This window comes from Macaca mulatta, chromosome 1 (genome assembly GCF_049350105.2).
Source record: "Macaca mulatta isolate MMU2019108-1 chromosome 1, T2T-MMU8v2.0, whole genome shotgun sequence".
NCBI lineage: Eukaryota > Metazoa > Chordata > Mammalia > Primates > Cercopithecidae > Macaca > Macaca mulatta.
The window spans coordinates 205,327,066-205,349,920 of record NC_133406.1 but is presented as its reverse complement, the minus strand read 5'-3'; the positions used below and the strand labels follow the sequence as shown (position 1 = coordinate 205,349,920).

Genomic DNA, 22,855 nt, shown 5'->3' with positions numbered 1-22,855 from the left:
TGTAAGACACTGAGCCCAGCCTAATGTGATTATTGATGTGACTGGGTTCAAATCTACCAACTTAGTATTTGCTATTTGTCCAATATGTTCTTTGTCCATTTTCCTTAAGTTTATGCCTTCCTTTGAATTAATTGTTTTTCAGTCTATGGCCACACCACCCTAAACATACCTGATCTTGTCTGAATTAATTGAGTATTTTTCACATTCAATTTTACCTTCTTTGTTGGCTTATTAGTTGTGCTAGGCAGAATGATGGCCCTTACGCCAGGCATGGTAGCTGATACCTGTAATCCCAGCTGATTATTTGGGAAGCTGAGATGGGAAGATTGATTGAGCCCAGGAGTTTGAGACCAGCCTGGGCAACGTTGTGAAACCTTGTCTTTATAAAAAATTTTAAAATTAGCAGGGCATACTGGTACACTCCTGCAGTCCCAGCTACTCAAGAGGCTGAGGTGGGAGGATAGCTTGAGTCCAGGAGGTCAAGGATACAGTGAGCCATGATTGTGCTACTGCACTCCAGCCTGGGTGACAGAGTGAGACTCTGTCTCAAAATAATGACAATAATAATAATCACATTAAATGTAAGTGGTCTAACTCCAATTAATCAGCAGAGATTGTCAGACTGGATAAAAAGCAATCCATCTATATGCAGCCTATTAGAAATTGACTTTAAATGTAAAGACACAGATAGGTTAAAAGTTAAAGGATGGAAGAAGATATATTATGTTAACACTAATCAAAAGTAGCTGAAGTAGCTATATTAATATCAGACAAAATAGATTTCAGAGAAAACAATGTTACCAAAGATAAAGGGAATTGTATCATAATGACGAAGGAGTCAATTCATCAAGAGGAATAACAATCCTAAACATTTACACATCTAATAATAAACTTCAAAATACGTCAAGCAAAAGCTGATCAAACAATGAGGAGAAACAGATATATCTATAATTATGATATTTCATCACCACTCTCTAAATAACTGATGGAAGGAGACAGAAAATAAGAAATGTTGAAGATTGAACAACATTAACAAATTTGACCTAACTGACATTTATATTCACCCAACAACAGAATACATATTCAACTGCACATGGGACATTTACCAGGATAGACCATATTATGAGCCATAAAACAGGTGCCAATAAATTCAAAAGGATTCAAGTCATACAATGTTCTCTGGCTACAATGGGATTAAATTACCAATGAATAATATAACAATATGTAGAAAATTCTCCCAAATATTTGGAAACCACATAACACACTTCTAAATAACCCAAGAGTCAAAGGAGTAGTCAAAATGGAAATTAAACAGTATTTTGAACTGAATAAAACTGTAACACAAAATATCAAAATTTGTGTGATATAGCTAAAGGCAATACTTAGAGGAAAATTTATAGCACTAAAAATGTCTACATTAGAAAAGAGAGAAGTCTCAAACTAATGACTTCAAATTACATTCTAAGAAAAATAAAATAAAATTACATTCTAAGAAACTAAAAAGGGCAAATGAAATCCAAATTAAGCCAAAGAAATACAATAATAAAGTTTAGTGCAGAAATCAGCTGGGCACGGTGGCTCACACCTGTAATCCCAGCATTTTTGGGAGACCAAGGTAGATGTATCATTTGCAGCCAGGAGTTTGAGACCAACCTGGCCAACATGGTGAAACCCCATCTCTACTAAAAATACAAAAAGTAGCCAGGTGTGGTAATGCATGCCTGTAGTCCAAGCTAATGAGGAGGCTGAGGCACGAGAATCACTTGAACCCAACAGGCAGAGGTTGCAGTGAATGGAGATTGTGCCACTGCACTCCAGCCTCGGGAACAGAGCAAGACTCTCTCTCTTTTTTTTTTTTTTAACAACAACAACAAAAAAATTAATTAGAGGTCCCAAAGGGAGAGGGACAGAAAAATATTTGAATAATCATCAATAATTTCCCAAATTTGAAGAAAACTATAAACCCACATTCTAATCCAGATTAAAGTTCAACAAGCCCCAACCACATGAAACATAAAATTACGCCATAGAATAACATAATCAAATCACTTAAAACTGGTAAGGAGAAAATTATGTAAGCAGTCAGAGAAGAAAGAAATATCATATATGTGAAACAAGATAAAAACTAGAGCAGATATATCACCTGAAACAATGCAAGCTAGAAGACATTGACATGATATCTTTAAAGCACTGAAAGCAAAAAAATGAACCTGTCAACTTAGATTTGTTTAAACAGGGAAAATATTAAATGTAATATTAACAAAAAAAAAAAAGGATTAGCGCAGAAATCAGTAAAATAGAAAACAGAAAAACAATAGAGAAAAATGAATAAAACCAAACATGGTTCTTTGAGAAACACTAACCAATCTAATCAGGAGAAATGAGAGAGCAAGAGCCAGAGCAAGAGACAAGAAGACACAAATTACCAGTATCAGGAACGAGACAGACGATATAACTAAAGGTTCTATAGATGTTAAAAGGACAGTAAGAGACTATAATGAACTTCATGCGAATAAATTTGACTAATGGGATGAAATGCACAAATTTCTTGAAAGACACAATCTGCCAAAGCTCACTCAAGAAGAAAGAGACAGCCTACATAACAATGTATCTATCACATAAATTGAATTTTTTTTTTTTTTTTTGAGATGGAGTCTCGCTCTGTCGTCCAGGCTGGAGTGCAGTGGCCGGATCTCAGCTCACTGGAAGCTCCGCCTCCTGGGTTCACGCCATTCTCCTGCCTCAGCCTCCCGAGTAGCTGGGACTACAGGCGCCCGCCACCTCGCCCAGCTGGTTTCTTTGTACTTTTTAGTAGAGAAGGGGTTTGACCGTGTTAGCCAGGATGGTCTTGATCTCCTGACCTCGTGATCCACCCGTCTCGGCCTCCCAAAGTGCTGGGATTACAGGCTTGGAATTTCTAGTTTAAAACTTTTCACAAAGAAAATTCTAAGTACAGATGGTTCACTGGAGAATTATATTTAACATTTAAGGAATAAATAATACCAATTGCACAAAGCCTCCAGAAAACTGAAGAAAAGGAAAAATTTCTCAACTCATTCTATGAGGCCAGTCAATAAACAGATGTAAAACTTCATGACAAAAATTTGATAAATCAAATATAAAAATATATCAAAATAATAATATCATGATCAGGCCGGACGCGGTGGCTCACGTCTGTAATCCCAGCACTTTGGGAAGCCAAGGTGGGTGGATCACGAGGTCAGGAGTTCAAGACCAGCCTGACCAATATGCTGAAACCCAGTCTCTACTAAAAACATAAAAATTAGCCAGGCGTGGTGGCACGCACCTGCAGTCTCAGCTACTCAGGAGACTGAGGCAGGAGAATCGCTTGAACCCTGGAGGTGGAGGTTGCAGTGAGCCAAGATCAAGTCACTGCATTCCAGCCTGGGTGACAGAGTGACACTTCATCTCAAAAAATAATAAATAAATAAATAATAATAATATCATGACAAAGCGGGGTTTACTCCAGGAATGTAAGGTTGGTTTAACATTTGAAATCAATCATATTATTCACCATATTAACATACTAAAAACAACAAAAAAAATCTCAATAGATGCAGAAAAAGCATTTGATAAAATCCATCAACTATTCCTGATAAAAACTCACATCAAACTAGGAATAGAAAGAAATTCCCTACACTTGATGAAAGGTATCTTCAAAAAACCTACAGCTAACATCAGACTTATAGCTGACTTACAGACTTGTAGCTTTCAAAAAACCTACAGCTAACATGTAGACTTTCACCACTTCAATTCAACATTGCATTGGAGGCCCAGCATGGCAGCTTACACCTGTAATCCCAGCACTTTGAGAGGCTAAGGCAGGAAGATTGCTTGAAGCCAGGAGTTCCACACAGCCTGGACAACAAAGCAAGAGCCCATCTCTACAAAAAGAAAAAATACATAAAAAACATTGTAGTGGAAGTTCTAGCCAGGGCAATAAGGCAAGAAAAAGAAATAAGAGGCATCCAGGTTGGAGAAGAAGTAAAGCTGTCTTTATTTATAGACAATATGATTATATAGAGAGAAAATCCTATGGAATTTATAAAAAGATGCTAACAGAATGAATAAGTAAGTTTAGCAAGATTACAAGATACAAGTCCAATATACAAAAAGTAATTGTATTTCTATATACCAGCAACAATCACTGAGTTCTTTGAAAACATCAAGTATAACAGCATCAAATATAAGAAATACACAAATACATACACCTACTATGTACCCACTAAAAACTTTTTAATGAAATATGGATAAATCTGACAAAAGACGTGTAAGATCTCTGTTGGAGGAGGAGGTGCAAAAAAATAAAAATAAAGACGTGCAAGATCTGTACACTAGCTGGGAGTCAGTGTACAGATCTTGCACATTTTTAGATTTTTTTTAGAATTACAGATAAACCTGACAAAAGAGTGCAAGATCCGTACACCAATGCCCAGCTGGTATACATATTTTTCTTGCACATCTTTCATCAGATTTATCTGTAATCCTAGCACTTTGGGAGGCTGAGGCAGGTGGATCGCTTAAACTCAGGAGCTGGAGACCAGCCTGGGCAACATGGTGAAGAAATAACTCTACAAAAAATTAGCCAGATGTGGCAGCACACACTTGTAGTCCCAGCTAGTTGGGGGGCTGAGGCAGGAGGATCACTTGAGCCCAGGAGGTCAAGGCTGCAGAGAGCCAAGATCACACCACTGCACTCCAGCCTGGGTGACAAAGTGAGACCCTATCTCAAACAAACAAACAAAAAGATCTGTACACCAAAACTACATCACATCACTGAGAAAAAGGATAGATTATTTAATTAAATGGAGAGATACACTGTGCTCATGGGTCTGAAAATGCAACATTATTATTAGGCTGATGAGTTTCTCCAAATTGATCTACACTCCCAATACAATCCCAGTGAAAATTCCAGAAGACTTTTTTTTTTTTTTTTTTTTTTTTGAGGCGGAGTCTTGCTCTGTCGCCCAGGCTGGAGTGCAGTGGCCGGATCTCGGCTCACTGGAAGCTCCGCCTCCTGGGTTCACGCCATTCTCCTGCCTCAGCCTTCTGAGTAGCTGGAACTACAGGTGCCTGTTACCACGCCCGGCTAATTTTTTTGTATATTTAGTAGAGAAGGGGTTTCACCGTGTTAGCCAGGATGGTCTCGATCTCCTGACCTCATGATCCACCCGCCTTGGCCTCCCAAAGTGCTGGGATTACAGGCGTGAGCCACCGCGCCCGGCCTCCAGAAGCCTTTTTAAAAAGAAACTGACAAGACAATTCTAAAATTTATATGGACATGCAAAAAACCTAAAATGGGCAATTTTGATCAAGAACAAAGTTTTTAAACATCATCTGATTTAAACATATGTTACAGCTGGGCTCAATGGCTCACACCTATAATCCCAGCACGGGAGGCCGAGGTGGATGGATCATGAGGTCAGAAGTTCAAGATCAGCCTGGCCAACATAATGAAACTCCGTCTCTACTAAAAAATACAAAAAATTAGCTGGGCGTGGTGGTGGGCGCCTATAATCTCAGCTACTCGGGAGGCTGAGGCAAGAGAATCGCTTGAACCTGGGAGGCGGAGGTTGCAGTGAGCCAAGATTGCGCCATTGCAGTCCAGCAGGGCAACAGTGCAAGACTCCATCTGAAAATAAATAAATAAAAATAAAAATAAAAAATAAAATAAACATATATTACAAAGCTAGAGTTAGGCCAGGCGTGGTGGCTCACTCCTATAATCCCAGCAGCTTGGGAGGCTGAGGTAGGTGGATTGCTTGAGTCCAGGAGTTTGAGACCAGCCTGGGCAACATGGTGAAACCCCATCTCCACTAAAATAATAAAGGGAAAAACAAAAACAAAAACAAAGAAACTAGCAGGCATAGTGGTACATGCCTATAGTCGTAGCTACTTGGGAGGCTGAAGTGGGAGATTCACCTGAGCACGGAAGGTCAAGGCTGCAGTGGGCCAAGACTGTACCACTGCACTCCAACTGAGCAACCACAATGAGACCCTGTCTCAAAAAAGAAAGCTATAGTTATCAAGACAGTGTGGAACTCATGTCAATATAGGCAAACAGATAAATGAGACCAAATCGTATAGAGAAGTAGACCTATAAACATATGCTTAATTGATTTTCAACAAAGGTAAAATGGCAATTCAGTGTAGAAAGGATGGAAAAAATGTCCTAAAACAACTGGATATTCATATGCCCAAAAAAAAAAAAAAAAATCTATCCATAGCTCTCACAACGTAAGAAATAACCCTAGACCTAAATGTAAAACCTAAAATTATTAAACTTTTATAGCTGGGCACAGTGGCTCATGCCTGTAATCCCAGCACTTTGAGAGGCTGAGGCAGGCGGATCACCTGAGGTCAGGAGTTTGAGACCAGCCTGACCAACATGGTGAAACCCCATCTCTACTAAAAATACACAAATTATCCAGGCATGGTGGTGCACACCTGTAGTCTCAGCTACTTGGAAGGCTAAGGCAGAAGAATCGCTTGAACCTGGGAGAGGGAGGTTGCAGTGACCCAAGATCATGTCACTGCACTCCAGCCCAGGTGAGACTCCGCCTCAAAAATTAAAAAATAAATAAAATTATGAATCTTTCAGAAGAAAACTTAGAAGAAAATCTTTCTCAGCTACAACACAAAAACACAATCCATAAAAGAAATATTAATAAACCAGACTTCATCAAAATTAAGATCTGCTCTTTGAAAGACACTGCTAAGAGAATGAAAAAATAAGTTACAGACTGGGAGAGAATATTTGCAAATCACATATCTGAGAAAGAGCTTGTATGCAGAAAATATATATGTAAGAAAACAACACAGTTTTTTTTTTTTTTTTTTTTTTTTTTTTTTCAGATAGGGTCTCACTCTGTCACCCAGGCTAGAGTGTAGTGGCATGATCAAAGCTTACTGCAGCTTCAACCTCCCAGGCTCAAGCAATTCTCCTGCCTCAGCCTCCTGAATAACTGGGACTACAAGTGTGCACCACCACACCCAGATAATTTTTGCCACTTTTTTAAAATGGGGAAAAATATTAACACTTTACCAAAAAAAATGAATGGCAAATAAGCACACAAAAAATATTCAACATCATTAGTCATTAGGAAAATGCAAACCAAAACTACAATGAGACTCAATTAAACACCTATTACAATGTATAAAATTAAAAAGATTTGCCATACCAAGTGCTGGCAAGAATGTGGAGCAACTGGAAATTTGATACATTACTCACAGAAACGTAAAATGGTACAATCACTTTGAAAAACACTTGGGCAGTTTGATAAAAAGTTAAATATACCCATACAATATAGGCAGGGTGCAGTGGCTCACGCCCGTAATCCCAACACTTTGGGAGGCCAAAATGGGTAGATCACTGAGGTCAGGGGTTTGAGACCAGCCTGGCCAACATGGTGAAACCCTGTCTCTACTAAAAATACAAAAATTAGCTGGGGATGGTGGCAGGTGCCTGTAATCCCAGCTACTTGGGAGACTGAGGTAAAAGAATCTCTTAAATCAGGAAGCAGAAGTTGCAGTGAGCCAAGATGGTGACAGCGCACTCCAGCCTAGGTGACACAGCGAGACTCTGTCTCAAAAAAATAAAAAATAAAATAAAACATACAATGTAACCCAGCTGTTCCACTCCCACATATTTACCCAGGAGAAATTAAAGTATATGCTATACAAAGACTTGTACACAAATGTTCCTAGCGTCTTAATCTGTAATAACCAAAATCTGGAAGCAATCCAATATCCATTAACAGGTAAATGGATAAACAAATTATATCTATACAATAGAATACAACTTAGGAATGTTTAAAAGCCAGCTACTACAGGCTGGGTGCAGTGGCTCATGTCTGTAATCCCACCACTTTGGGAGGCCGAGGTGGACAGATCACCTGAGGTCAGGAGTTTGAGACCAGCCTGGCCAACATGGTGAAAACCCGTCTCTACTTAAAAAAATACAAAAATTAGCTGGGCATGGTGGCGCATGCCTGTAGTCCCAGCTACTTGGTAGGCTGAGGCACAAGAATCACTTGAACCCTGGAGGTCGAGGTTGTGGACAGCAGAAATAGCGCCACTGCACTCCAGCCTGAGCAACAGAGTGAGACTGTGTCTCAAAAATAAAAATAAAAAAAGCAGCTACTAGCATATGTTATGACATGAATGGACATAAAAACATTATGCTAAGTAAAAGCAGCTAAACACAAAAGACTACATATTCCATGATTCCATATTAATGCAAAGTCTAGAAAATGCAAATTTATAGAGACAGCAGATCAATGGATGCCTAGGACTGGGGGTGGGAATAGGGATGGCACACAGGAACTTCTGGATAAACGGGGACAAGGGAAGTTTTGGGGGTGACAGAAATGTTATCCAACTGTACTGCAGGAAAAAGGGAAAAAAAAAGAAATGTTATCAAACTGGATTGTAATAATGATTTACAACTCTAAGTATTTACTAAAACCACTGAATCATATGCTTAAAAGGAATGTTTTCTTATATAAATTATACCTCAATAAAGTTGTTAAAAAGAAATATGTGTGTAATATATGATTCAATTTATATAAAAATTACAGACAATCTATAATGACTAAAAGCAGATCAATTTCCTACAGGAGGGGGTGAGAAGGACAGATTACTAAGGGGCAGAAGAAATGTTGGAGTTGATACATATATTCATTATCTTTTTATAGTGATGGTTTTATAGAGACAGATATAAATAAACTAACCAAATTGTATACTTTAAGCATGTACAGTTTATGATATGACAATTATACTTCAAAAAAGCTGCTTTCTAAAAGTATGGCGCCCACAGAAGAACAAGTATTCCATGTGGGTGGAGTGGAAAGGAGAAAGGAGTAACAAAAGAGCCATTCATGCACCCAAAAGCATATTTATAACGGTTGCACAATGTCCATTTTCCCCTCATTAGACAGACTGCTTTCATTTTTTTCATAAAATAAGTATCATCTCACCATTGTGTGCAAAGTTTTATTTAGAAACTATTGCTTTAGACAGATTCCCAGAAGTAGAAGAACAGTGTGACTATTTTAAAGTTAGGCAGACAGATTTTCATTTATTAAAATAATTTGTTTTAAAGAAAAAGCCTGTTTATCATTTTTTAAAAATTATGTACTGTATTTTTAAGGAAACAGAAACAGCAGATATGGAACAAATTATTTTATTTGAGAAACTATGAAGTAGGCTGGGCGTGGTGGCTCGCGCCTGTAATCCAAGCACTTTGGGAGGCCAAGGCGGGTGGATCACCTGTGGTCAGGAGTTCAAGACCAGCCTGGCCAACATGATGAAACCCTGTATCTACAAAAATACAAAAAATTAGCTGGGTATGATGGCGGGTGCCTGTAGTCCCAGCTACTCGGGAGGCTGAGGCAGGAGAATCACTGGAACCCAGGAGGCAGAGGTTGCAGTGAGCCGAGATTACACCACTGCACTCCAGCCTGGGCAGTAAGAGCGAAACTCCATCTTTAAAAAATAAAATAAAATAAAAAAAGAAACTATGAAGTAATACTAAAAATGTTTAGGGGATAATAAAGGGTTGGGTGGAATTTCCTTGAGCAATTTTTTCTAGCACTGGATAGAAATCATAAAAACTAAACCAATTCTGAACAAACCATATAATCACTGCCCAGGTGGATACATCTGTTTCTTCTTCAAGAAGTCTTATTCGTAATGATGAAAGGTTTCGATTCATATTCTCTTTCTCCATCTCTCCAATTCTCTTCTCCTCTTCCTTCTTCCTTTCTCCTTGCCTCCACTCTGAGGCCACCCTCTCCAAATTAAGTAAGCCAGGCCCAGCAATTAATGTCATAATTAAAGATAACAAAACAAAACTCTCCATCACCATCTATTCCATTTTAAGTAGGAGTCTGTAAGGCCACACACAGGATGTTCACACTTACCTGGTCACATAATCACAGTCCATATAGGGGTCCTCCTTGGTAAGGCACATGCTATCCTAGTATCTACTTAATATTAAATAACAATTTATAAAAATTCAGCTTTCAACACATTTTGATTTGAGACACAATGATATTGAAATAAAAACCCACCACTGTCACTAATAAAAATCCTACCAATGGAAAGGAATGTCTTCCTGCAGTAGCAAAGCCAGTGGGGTCTAATGACACACCACATCCCAATTCTCAGCAACTAAAGCTGAGACTGGAGAATATGACAGGGTTTATCTTTATAGAAATTAATTAAAAGTTAGTCTTCTGAGAGTCTCCTTACAGAAAATAAGACCATCCACTAAATGGGAAAGAGAGGGATGACACCTGCGGCGTTAACAAGAGATGGTCAAGTTCTGCCAGTTAGTAAGGAGTTGTTAAGGGACCGACACCAAAATCCCCACCAACTCTTGCTTTGTAAGTGCTACAGACTGAATGTTTGTGTTCTCCCAAAATTCGTATGTTGAAATCTAGCTAACCCCCCTAGTCATGAGTATTAGGAGGCAGGGCCTTTGGAAGGTAATTAGGTCATGAAGTTGGAGCCCTTGTGAATGTGATTAGGGCTCTTAGAAAATGGACCAGAGAGAGTTTGTCTTCCTCTTCCACCATGTGAGAACATAGCTAGAATGCAGTGTCTATGCAGACTGGCCCCTCACTAGACACCAAATCGGCCAGCACCTTCAGTTGGGATTTCCCAGCCTCCAAGCAACAGTGAGAAATAAATTTCTGTTGTTTATAAACCACCCAGTTTATGGTATTCTGTTACAGCAGCCTGAATGAATTAAGACAATAAATTAGCTTACAAAGTAGCCAATAAACACAATTTCAAACTCACTGTACACAGCAAAAGCTAGATAAGTAGATTAAAGAATCAGAACTATTAGGAGATTAGAGGAGAAAATGGGTAGTCATGAAGGGAAAAAAAATAAGGAAAGGGTGTTGTGGTCCAAGAACTAACACAACAAAAACAAACAAACAAGTAAAAAAAAAAAAAAAAAAAAAAAAACCTGAAAAACAAACCCAAAACAACAACAAAACATGAAGGGAAACTGCACTGCTTAGGTTTCTGTCATCAGTTTCATAAGGTTATCCCTCTGTTGCTGCCCACACCCCACACTCTATCTTCTGATAAGAGGTAAGCTCAGGCCTTACATGGAGCCAGCACAAGAGTTCTCAGTAAAAGAAGGCAGCAGATGGCTATCTGGGTGGTTGGCTCATTTATCCTCTAAGTCATTTATTTGTTTCACAGAAAGCCACTGGCTTGCTAAGGGTCAAAATGCCGTGTGTGATTATTGACTGGAAACAGGGAGCTGATGCTGTTAGAGAGAACACTTCAGTCTTCCTAAAGCCAAACCTTACACGCAGGGATACCTAAGTGGACTTTCATTTCCTGCACTCAAATAAAGCACTTTTTTCTCTGCCACATAGCAGGATTGGCAGAGCTGCTTAAATTAATTGTCAGAACTGCTTAAACTGTACACGTTCTTATAATGTACACAATTAATTGGCTGGACTGCTTATACTGAACACATTCCAGGACCCAGTCAACAAGCCTCTGTGCTCCTCCTGCAAACAATTCAGAGGTTCATGGTGCAGAAAGGGTGCAATACCTAAACTAAGCAGGACAGGCTTGTCCCTCTTTAAGCTGAGAAAGGGGAATAAATTGATGACATTCCTTTCTACTTTTGGAATTGCAAAAGGTCCACAACATCTGCCTTTGGATTCAATATATGTATGTTTCCAAAAAAGTGAAAAATGCAGACTGACAATCCAAATGCCTTTGCAGCTCTGCAGGCATTTCAGGCAAGACAAAAGCAATTTATGATATAATTTCTCTCCACTTTGAATGCAGAGCTGCTTGACCTACCTTAGTGAAAACAGCACAAACTAGAAACTGGTGCTGCTAGCCAGTCATCCCTAATTAGAATGAGATCTGCAGTGCATACTTTTCTCTTCCCTTCCCTAGTGCATTAAGCAGAAGTTTGAACTCCCAAGTTCTCTCCGAAAAGAAATGCCAAGGCAATTCTAAATGCACAAGGCAATCTTACCACCTTTCCAGAGCTATACATGGCCCTCAGGGTAAGAAGCTAGCTCCTAAGCCTGATATAGGTCAAATATAACTTATCTGGATCTGAAGATTTCACTTTGCCCCATTTTTCTTTTTTTTTTTTTTTTTTAGCAATACTTGCAGTTCTCAATATGTAATGCCAAACTTTGTAATACCTCCATGCAACACTGCATGCAGCAAAAGCCCACTCCCACTCCTGGGGTTCATAGTTCAAATTCAACATTCCTTCCTTCATGTCTACCCACTCTCCATATTAGACCACAAAGGTCTTGAAATCCTATTCACTAGCAGCAACTTCTTGCCACTGCCCACTGATGGTAAACTAGAAGAAAGAACTCTCTATAGCCAACACATCCTCAGGATCTTCCTTCCAGCATACACCTGAATTCTGTAAGACCCAAGTTTGAATTTTCATCATCCTCCAGGAGACTGTCAGATCTAAATCTACCATATTTCTAACTTTACTGGTCCATTTCTAATTTCACTGGCCATAATTATCCTATAGTATGCTGGAGCTATTTTCTTTGCTGCCCCTTCCCGATGTCCTCTGCAAACCAATATTCTTCTACCTCCCTGTAAAATCCTCTTCTCCTTTGCCATCTTGCTGCCACTTCAACTCTCATTGCAGCTAGAATCTCCCAACTAACTCGTTACTCTTCCTATTTTACCAATGACTTTGACATCTGGCTTTCAAAAGTCCTCCTCATCCCAAGTCTTACCTGAACAGTAAGAAAGTTAACATGACAGGCCAGGTGTGGTGGCTCACGCTTGCAATCCCAGCACTTTGCGAAGCCGAGGCAGGCAGATCACCTGAGGTCAGGAGTTCAATACCAGCCTGACCAACATGGAAAAACCCTGTCTATACTAAAAATACAAAAAATTATCTGGGCATGATGGCACATGCCTGTAGTACCAGCTACTCAGGAGGCTGAGACAGGAGAATCGCTTCATCCCAGGAGGCAGAGGTTGCAGTGAGCCAAGATCGCGCCATTGCACTCCAGCCTGGGCAATAAGAGCAAAACTGTCTCAAAAAAAAAAAAAAAAAAAAAAAGGACTGAGTCCAAACAGAATCAGACTGCCTAGATTCAAATCTTGGTTCTACCATATACCTAGCTGTGTTGCCTTGGTCATGTTCCTTAACTTTTTTTTCCTGAATTTCCTCATTTATAAAACAGTGGCTCATGCCTGTAATCCCAGCACGTTGGGAGGCAGAGGCAGGCGGATCACGAGGTCAGGAGATCGAGACCATCCTGGCCAACATGGTGAAACCCATCTCTACTAAAAATACAAAAAAAATTGCTGGGTGTGCTGGCACGCCCCTGTGGTACCAGCTACTCGGGAGGCTGAGGCAGTAAAATCACTTGAACCCGGGAGGCAGAGGTTGCAGTGAGCAGAGATCACGCCACTGCACTCCAGCCTGGCAACAGAGTGAGACTCCGTCTCAAAAAAAAAAAGAAAAAAAAAAAGTAACAGTAATAGTAATTCACAGCATTTGTTGTATAGATTAAGAGTTAATACATGTAAAGGGTTCTGAATGGTACCTGGCATACAGTAAACACTCAGTAAACAACAGTTAATGCTGCTATCATCATCATCATCATCATCATCATGGTCACCATCATCATCATTAAAGACTACCTCAATGTCCACAGGGGTAACTCATTTAACATGTTCTTTGAGCTTGCTTGGTTCTTTGAGCTCCTTGCCTCCAATAAGCTTCTTCTCCACTCTACCCCAGCAACCCTCTTCGACAGCTCACCCTAGATTCCACCATCAGAACTTCTCCACCTCCAAAATCTTAAATTCAAATATTACATACTCTGACCACCACCTCCTATCCTTCCAGCACTCACAATTACCCATTCCTCCTACATGTGCTTCCCATCATGGTAACCTCTAAATGCAAAACTTGTCTACTTCTGTAGCACCTTCCTATCCTTGCCTCTTTCTATACTTTGTCCTACTATCTCTCATCCACTCTTTTTACAACAGCCTCAATTTCCATACCTCATTTTCCTCTGTACAAACTACCTAGCAAAGTTCCTATCTTGAATGAATCAAATTATCAGGCTTTTCTTGACAGAGCTCCTGAGAGCTACTGAGGAGAATCACACAACTGTAAAGATCAGCACCACAGTTATAAATGCATGGTCTCCATCTTCAAGGCTACCCAGCAATCTTTCTATTTCCTTACCTAGTTTGCCATCTTCTATCCTTCACAATGGCTATTTTAGATCTTTACCCCACTCCCTAAACCTCTGATTTTCCTGTCGATGACCCACTCACCCCAATCTCACCTACCTCTGTTTCTACTCTTCATAAATGATCTATCACACTTAAGAATAAACAGGAATGAGATGAGAACTACAACAATTTCCTTCTACTCAGTATATAAACCCACCCTCGCTGTGTCCTACCCAATCCTTTCTCTCTGTCACAGCGAAGGAGGTATCCTGATTAAGACTAATATTGTACTCTGTGCTCAGTATTCTAACCCTCCTGCCCTATAAGGCAGTGGTTCTCAAAGCATGGTCCCTGGGCAGCAGCATTGGCACACTCCAGGAACTTTTTGGAAATGAAAATTCTCAGAACACACTCCAGACCTACTGAGTCAGAAACTGTGGAGTTGGGGCCCAGCAATCTTTTTTATTTCCATCTCCTCAGAGCAAGAAACAAAGACCAATTTATTTTTAACAAGGCCTCCAAGTGAGTCTGATGCATGCTCAAGTTTGAGAACTACAGCTCTAAGGGATTATTCGTTATTTATCCCTTTTCCTGTCTTTAATCTCTTTTTAGTACAATGGTTCTCTTGCCTGAAGAGCCTCCTATTTTACTAGGCCACATACAGTTGGCCCTTAAACAATACAGGCTTGAGCTGCGCAGGTCCACTTATGTGTGAATTTTCTTGTGAATCTGCCACCCGAGACAGTAAGACCAACTACTCCTCTTCCTCAGCCTACTCAACGTGAAGACAACAAGGATGCCTGTAAGATGATCCACTTCCACTTAATGAATACTAAATATATTTTCCCTTGGGACTTTCTTTTTCTTTCTTTTTTTTTTTTTTTTTTTTTTGGAGACAGAGTCTTGCTCTGTCACCCAGTCTGGAGTGTAGTGGTGCAATCTCAGCTCACTGCAACCTCCACCGCCTGGGTTCAAGCAATTCTCATGCCTCAGCCTCCCAAGTAGCTGGGATTACAGGTGTGTGCCACCTCGCCTGGCTAATTTTTGTATTTTAGTAGAGACGGGGTTTCACCATGTTGGCCAGGCTAGTCTTGAACTCCTGACCTCAAGTGATACACCTGCCTCAGCCTACCCCAATGCTGACATTACAGGCATAAGCTGCCATGCCAGCCCCCTATGATTTTCTTTTCTTTTTTTTGAGACAGAGTCTCACTCTGTTGCCCAGGCTGGAGTGCAGTGGCTCAATCTCGGCTCACTGCAAGCTCCACCTCCCAGGTTCACGCCATTCTCCTGCCTCAGCCTCCCGAGTAGCTGGGACTACAGGCGCCTGCCACCACGCCCAGCTAATTTTTTGTATTTTTAGTAAAGATGAGGTTTCACCGTGTTAGCCAGGATGGTCTTGATCTCCTGACCTCGTGATCTGCCCGCCTTGGCCCCCCAAAGTGCTGGGATTACAGGCATGAGCCACCGCAACCAGCCGATTTTCTTAATAACATTTTCTTTTCTCTAGTTTAAGAATACAGTATATAATGCATATGACATACACAATATGTGCTAATCGATTGCTTATCTTGTTGGTAAGGCTTCCAGTCAACAGTAGGCTTTCAGTAGCTACATTTTGGGGGATTCAGAAGTTTATGCAAATTTTCAACTGCACAAGGGGTTGGCATCCCGTTCCCCACACTGTTCAAGGGTCAACTGTATATTCTCGCCCTTTCCAGTCTATTCACCACATAGCCACTATCCAATTATGTCATTCCCTACTTAAAACTCCCTAATGACTTCCCACTGATCTTCAGATAAAAATCAATTATTTTAATAAGGCCTCAAGGTTCTGCATACCTCTCAAGACTTCTCTTTCACCACCAGCTCTCTTTCTCCGTTTGCCCAGCAAGGCCAGTCTCTCTCAATTTCTTGAGCTTGCCATACTCTAGGGCACCTAACACATTTTGAAATTGTTATTTCCTCTGCCTGAAATATTCTTTTTCCCTGTTTCTTTTCCTAATTCCTACTTCAAATCTCAGCTTGAACTTTCCTTCTTTAAAGTGGCCTAACCTGACACCTTAGTTGTTTTAGGTGCCTGTTGGATGCTTTCACAGCACTCTGTATTTACCCTCTCATTACCCGTATCAAGCTTATAATTATTTAATTATTAGAAATGTAATATTCCTTGCCAGAGTATAAGCCTTGTTATGGCAGAAATCATATTCATCTTATTTATTGTAATATCCTGAGTACCCAGCTTAGTATAGTACCTTGCAAGTAAATGCACAATGACTATGACTGAGCCTTTACAGACACTGTGGCTCTGTCTAGAATGGATTTTTACCATCATTAACCCCGCCCCAGTACAATCCTACACATCCTTCCAGAAATGTTAAAAATCTCTAAGAAGTCTTACCTGCACATACACACCACTTGCCTGCTCAAGTGAATCACTTCTTTGTGTTCTTACTGTATTGTGTACATAAGTATGTTAAAGGAATAATTACACACCACTGTAATACCTATCTTCATGTATCAGTCTCCACTAGATTATAAACTCCCTGAGGGCATGAACCATTCTTATTCACCTTTGTATCTCTAAGGCTTAGAAAAGTACCTGACATTGACAGTAGGTATCCATAAATGTTTATGGGCATATTAAATCTAGGATTGTTCTATAATATTTCACTAAAAAGTTTTTTTCTTATTATTAAATCTGGGTTCCAATTCTAGCTATGATGCATGATCACTGGCAAATTGTTTAACCTCTCTGGGCCTCAGTTTTCTCACCAGGTAAACAGGGCTAATAATACCTACTTGGAAATATTGCTATGAAAATTAAACAAAATGACACAGTGCAACAATTAGTACACAGAGTGCCTGGCATGTGGTAGCCCACTCTGGCTTCAACTTGATAGAGACAACTAGGACAAAACAAATACGAAAATAAGTCACAGCAATCAAGGAAGACTGAGCAGAGAATGAGTCATTCCTTTTAATCATTTTCTCAAGGAGATCAACAATGAAGAAACATAATAAACAGAATAAACTCTACTGGTGGTAGCTCCCTTGGCATATACAGCTTGGTGAGAATTCACTTCAGAGACCTCTTGGCTAATGGCCACATCCTGCTCCACAGCCCAGCAGGTCAGATCTTCATCTGTGGTACCAGGCATGGTTAATTCTGACTGGAATAAATACTACCTCATAAAGAATGTGTTTACAGCCGAGAGATGGAGGAGGAGAACTTGACTGTAACCACATCAATCAACTGTTTTGCAATCTGGCAGAAAACACTGCAGAATGGTTGGTGGATACTAACAGCCACACAACTATACTTACCTGTAGCCAAGAACCAGCTTAGACTAGATAATGAGCAGCTTTCTGCATTTACCAAAACAATGGTCAGACCTACATAGAATGAACATCTCTAGGGTCAAATTACCCTTCGTACATCTGGGCAGCACCAACGAAGCTGACACCAAGCAGCTTTATATATACACTCCTCAGCCTATGAGTACTGCCCGCAAGCATCAGCTTCATTGTTCATGTATACCAAATATAAGAGCAGATTTAACCATTTCTCTGCTCCTTATTCATAGCATGCTTACCTCTGCAGAGCCACTGGTAGTCAGACCACCTAATTCGCTGGAGTCATTCACTTTAGAATGCTGTGTCACTATAGGTGTAACTACTTCACTGGGACTACCTCTCTTCTGAAGCTTCCTGATTAAGCTCTGCTGGTCACTGGAAGATACAGCAGGTCTGAGTGCAGCTCTGGGTGGGCTGTGCCTCCAAGATGCCCAGTTCCAACCTAGCCCCAGAAGATGTGGTACATCATCTTCAGGTAGAAAGCCCAAATCATCTGCAGTGTGGAATTTTTTTAAAAACACCAGCATGGAATTGGAGGAGTGTGTCCTAAAAGCCCGGCAGCTCTGGGGCCTGCTGCAGTCTGCCTGAATGCACATCCCTTCTAGCCACCAAAAGACATGGCAGGCAGAGTCCTGGCAGCAGGCAGCCCAACATGACTGGAGAGAGGGGGTTCCTTCAAGAAGCCAGAGGTGATTTTCTCCCCCAGATCTCAGGCCAACTCCAAATTGTGTCTTCCCCTGCTGGCACCTGCTCTCACTGGCATCTAAAAACAAAGAATGAAAACATTTTCAGATGAAATAAAAACAGAGACTAGTGCTCCATAAAGAGCCCTGAGTACTAACATTTGAGGCTATTTCGAAGACAAGTTTTTAAGAGGGTGAGAAAGCCATCTAGTGAGTGGAGCAAAGGAAGTGAAAGAGAGTGTTTTTTGTCTTCGGATATTTTAGGTTCTAGAAATACTGCTCCACATTCATTAATGGTTCTCTTTCTCAATGAGTTCCTGCCATGGAGACCCTTTACACAGAATTTCAGTTCATAAACAGGAAAAAAAAAAAAAGAGGTATTCTGATGGAAGCATATGCAGGGAAGTGGCAAGTCGGGAGGAAAGGGGCAGAGTCCCAATACCTGATGATCTCCCACTGACCTCCAAGGTATTTCTCAGGGACAGTGTGAGAACTGTGGGACCAGAAGAACAGGCAGCTGAACAAGTGGAATATTTTCCCCAGCAAATTGCCAGCAACACAGACTGAGTACTCTGAACCTCATGCAGGTTATAGGCACATTCATTCTTTAACCAATCATTTGCCAAAGTCAAATGGTTTTGCATATCATAGTATCAGCCCTAGAGTAGTAGTCAAGATTACCAAAAATTTTAAACACGAGAGCAATTCTGCTAGAAAGAACTTCCTAATGACAAGTCATGTCATGATAAGAAATAATGGAACATAAGCACAACAGTGACATGCTATGGGTAACCTAGATAATATAGTCCAAAATTCTGGCTAATGCTGCTTATGGATAAACTTTGGACTGTTTTAATTATTTCAGGTATGGCATTGATTTTTCTGAAATAGTATCTCACCTCTGTTTTCTTAGATGAAGTAAAAACTTGTTCTAAATGAAAGTGATTATGTGAGTTCATTTTAAAGTACTGGCTCTATAGGTGTCTATTACCAGTTATTATCAGGAATATATAGAAACAGAGCCAGGGTGAGGCAAGAGAGGTGCCTCAGGCACAACATTTAAGGAGGTGCTCACTTTCAGAGTCATTCCAGTGCAGGGTTGGCTCACAGGACCTTCATAGTGAGTGTCTCTTTAAATTCTGCACTCTGGGCACCTCTCTCCTTACCCTAGTCCTGGGCCTGGGGTTATAACATAAAATATATGTTAAAATTACATAGAAAAAATATGCAATAGAATCAAAACACTGAAGATATGGATAATCATGTCTGCATGTACACACAACTGAAAAGAGCTCTAACGAAAGCAACTGACAATCAGCCAAAGCCAATCTGACGCCCACAGAACACTTACTAAATATCCAACAGACTAAATGTGGAAACTAATCAACTGAAAGAGAAAAGGAAGATAAAGGCAAGCTTCTAGACTATTGAGTCAGGAGCACTATGGAAGCCAGCACTGGCACCAACCTACCACCAGACCAGGCAATTTAGAAGGCCACAGAAAACAGAACTTCCTTTAAAAAAGATGAAGAAATAGCAACCACGAAAAAAAAAATTAAGCTACCAAGAGATACAGAAATACCCCCTCATTTTTATTCACCTTTCCACACAGGCACCAATAGTAAGAATCTTGGTAATAGCTAACTGAGTGAATAGACTTTGTTGAAATCAAATTGTTAGATCAGTAACTACTATTTTTTACCTTTATATCAACTTTCCCTCATTCTTCTCATAATAATTTTCTCATACTTAAGAGGTCAACACAGATGAAAACTATCTGTACTTTTTTGTAAGTTGATATATTATTTAATTTTTAAAAATGCAATGCAACTTCCACTTCTGCTCTTGAAGAAGGAATTGCTATGGGGCTTGCCTTCCCACCATGAGTAACTAGAAAACTAGACAAAATATATAAAGCTACTGTTTTTAGACACTGGACAACATACAGTGCAGGCCTGTGATCTCTGAGAGAAAGGAAACAAACCAGGTGAGCTCTATGAATCCCTTGGCTTTCTGCTGGAGGCATGCTCCAGACTGTGGCACAGGTGAGGAGAAGGCAAGCATAATAGGACAGCTGCTAAATTGGGTGGACAGAGTTCAGGGTGACTGGTAGCTAGAATGTTTTAACAAAGTACCAGAAAGGAGGAAGCTACACAGTGAAAGAGCTCCAGAAATCTGAACAGTAGTCACCTTCAGTTTTGGCTGAACACCGATTTACCAAGGTATAGGTTGAAATTGCATAAGGGAAATTAGAAAATATTTTGAACTGAATGAAAATAACACAATATATAAAAATTTGTGAGATGCAGTTAAAGCAATGTCTAGAGGGACATTCATAATTTTAAATGCTTATTTCATAGAAGAAAAGTCTATAAAATCAATGATTTAGAGAGACACATGGAGAAAATGACATGTGATGACAGAGGCAGAGACTGGAGTAATACAGCTGCAAGCCAAGGAAAGCCAAGGATTGACAGAGACCACTAGAAGCTAGGGGGAGGCAAGGAAGGAATTCTACCTCCAGTCTCCAAAGATATCAACCCTTCTAACACCTTGATTTTGGATTTCTAGCCTCCAGAACTATTAGCATACACAGGGTTCTCTGCTTTTATCTGGGAGACAGTTCAGGAGACAGATGGCCCAGATCCAGGGACCACTGACATCTGGGGATGTGGCTGTGGCCTGTACCCAGGTTGAACGGGGATACCCTAATACACTTAACAGGATGTGTACAGCCATGTGATGCTGGAAACTATGGGAATCTTATGTCTGTGGGCTTCTCTCTTTCAAACCAAAACTAATCATCCAACTGCAGCAAGGAGTAGAGCCTGGATGGAGGCGTCAGAATTGCGTCAGGTACCTCTGCAGTCCCAGAGAACTGGTTTGAAACAAAGATCTTAACTCTAAAGCAAAATACTCTGACGTTCTGCAAGAGCAAACAAAAAGCATCATGATAGAAAGAGGCCTGGATTGAGAGGGAGGAGGCTCCACAGAGACGCAGTGCTATAAATGCAAAGAATGTGGGAAAGTACAATTTGAATACAACTCTTCCTCTTTTTAGCCACCAGAGCAATCATACTAGTGAGAAACCACATAAATATAAAGAATGTGGAATAGTCTTTATGAGCAGACTATCCCACTATCACCCCTTTCAAATCATCATAAACTCACATAGGCGAGCAACTTTATAGATGTATTGAATGTGGCAAATTCCTCAAGCACTCAACATTTACTAATCATCAGAGAATTTATTCTAGAGAGAAATACCATAAATGCAATAAATGTGAAAAAGCTTTCAGAAAAAAACTGTCCTTTCTTTTTTTTTTTGTGAGACGGAGTCTCGCTTTGTCGCCCAGGCTGGAGTGCAGTGGCACGATCTCGGCTCATTGCAAGCTCCGCCTCCTGGGTTCAGGCCATTCTCCTGCCTCAGCCTCCGAGTAGCTGGGACTACAGGCACGCACCACCACGCCAGGCTAATTTTTTGTATTTTTAGTAGAGACGGGGTTTCACCGTGTTAGCCAGGATGGTCTCGATCTCCTGATCTTGTGATCTGCCTGCCTCGGCCTCCCAAAGTGCTGGGATTACAGGCGTGAGCCACCGCGCCCGGCTTTTTTTTTTTTTTTTTTTTTTTTTTTTTGAGAGGGAGTCTCTGTCACTGCAGAGCAAGGCGTGAGCCACCACGCGTAGCCAAAACTGTCCTTTCAAGTCATCAGAGAATTCATACAGTCAGGAACTCTACAAACATGACTGTGGGAAACTTTGTTCAGAAGGCAGTCCTTACTCATCAGGAGAGAAAACACAGTAGAGATAAGCCTTTTAGAAACACACATTTATTTATTTAGAGACAGGGTCCCTTTCTATTGCCCAGGCTGGAGTGCAGTGGCACATCACAGCTCAGTGCAGCCTTGACCTTCGGGCTCAAGCGATCCTCCTGCCTCAGCCTCCCAAGATGCTAGGACTACAGGTGAGCATCACCATGTCTAGCTAATTTTTTTAACTTTTTGTCAGAGATGGGGTCTCCCTGTGTTGCCCAGGCTGCTCTTGAACTCCTAGGCTCAAGCAATCCCCGGACCTTCGCTTCCCAAAGTGTTGGGATTACAGGTGTGAGTCACCACGCCTGGCTGAGAAAAGCCTTTTAAATGTAAGGAATGTGGGAAAGCTTTCAGAGATAACTCAACTGTGTTGGAGCAGCAGAAAAACCATCTTTGTGAAAAAGTACATTGGTGTAATAAATACAGAAAAGCCTTTAGTAACAGTTTGACTCTTATTAGTCATCAAAGATTTCACACAGGAGAGAAACTCTATCACCATATTAAATGTGAAATATTTCTCAGGTATAGAAAGATGTGCTGGGCAAATCTCCTTTGCTGGGCATCAGAAAACTCATAGTGGAAATAAACCCTATCAGGACAATGACTGTAGGAAAGCCTTTACAAAGAGCTCAACTCTTACTGCACATCAAGGAATTCATACTGGGGGGAAAACAACAAAAAACAAAAAACCTTTCACTATAAGAAATATGGGAAAGCTTTCAGGTACAGCCAAGGCCTTGCTGAAAATCAGAAAATCCA

The 22,855-nt window shown here is 40.5% G+C and overlaps 1 protein-coding gene across 21 annotated transcripts in view; it reads right to left on the bottom strand.

Moving 5' to 3' along the window:
• KIAA0319L (KIAA0319 like) overlaps positions 1 to 22,855 on the bottom strand; it is a 128,292-nt gene that overhangs the window by 55,876 nt on the left and 49,561 nt on the right. For 12 of the 21 annotated variants that reach the window (XM_077963614.1, XM_077963605.1, XM_028836094.2 and 9 more), the window contains exon 3: positions 17,841 to 18,364. The exons of the other annotated variants lie outside the window; for them this stretch is intronic. In XM_077963614.1, coding sequence (XP_077819740.1) covers positions 17,841 to 18,364 — 524 coding nt within the window. The remainder of the gene's footprint in view (positions 1 to 17,840; positions 18,365 to 22,855) is intronic. 21 annotated transcript variants of the gene reach the window in all.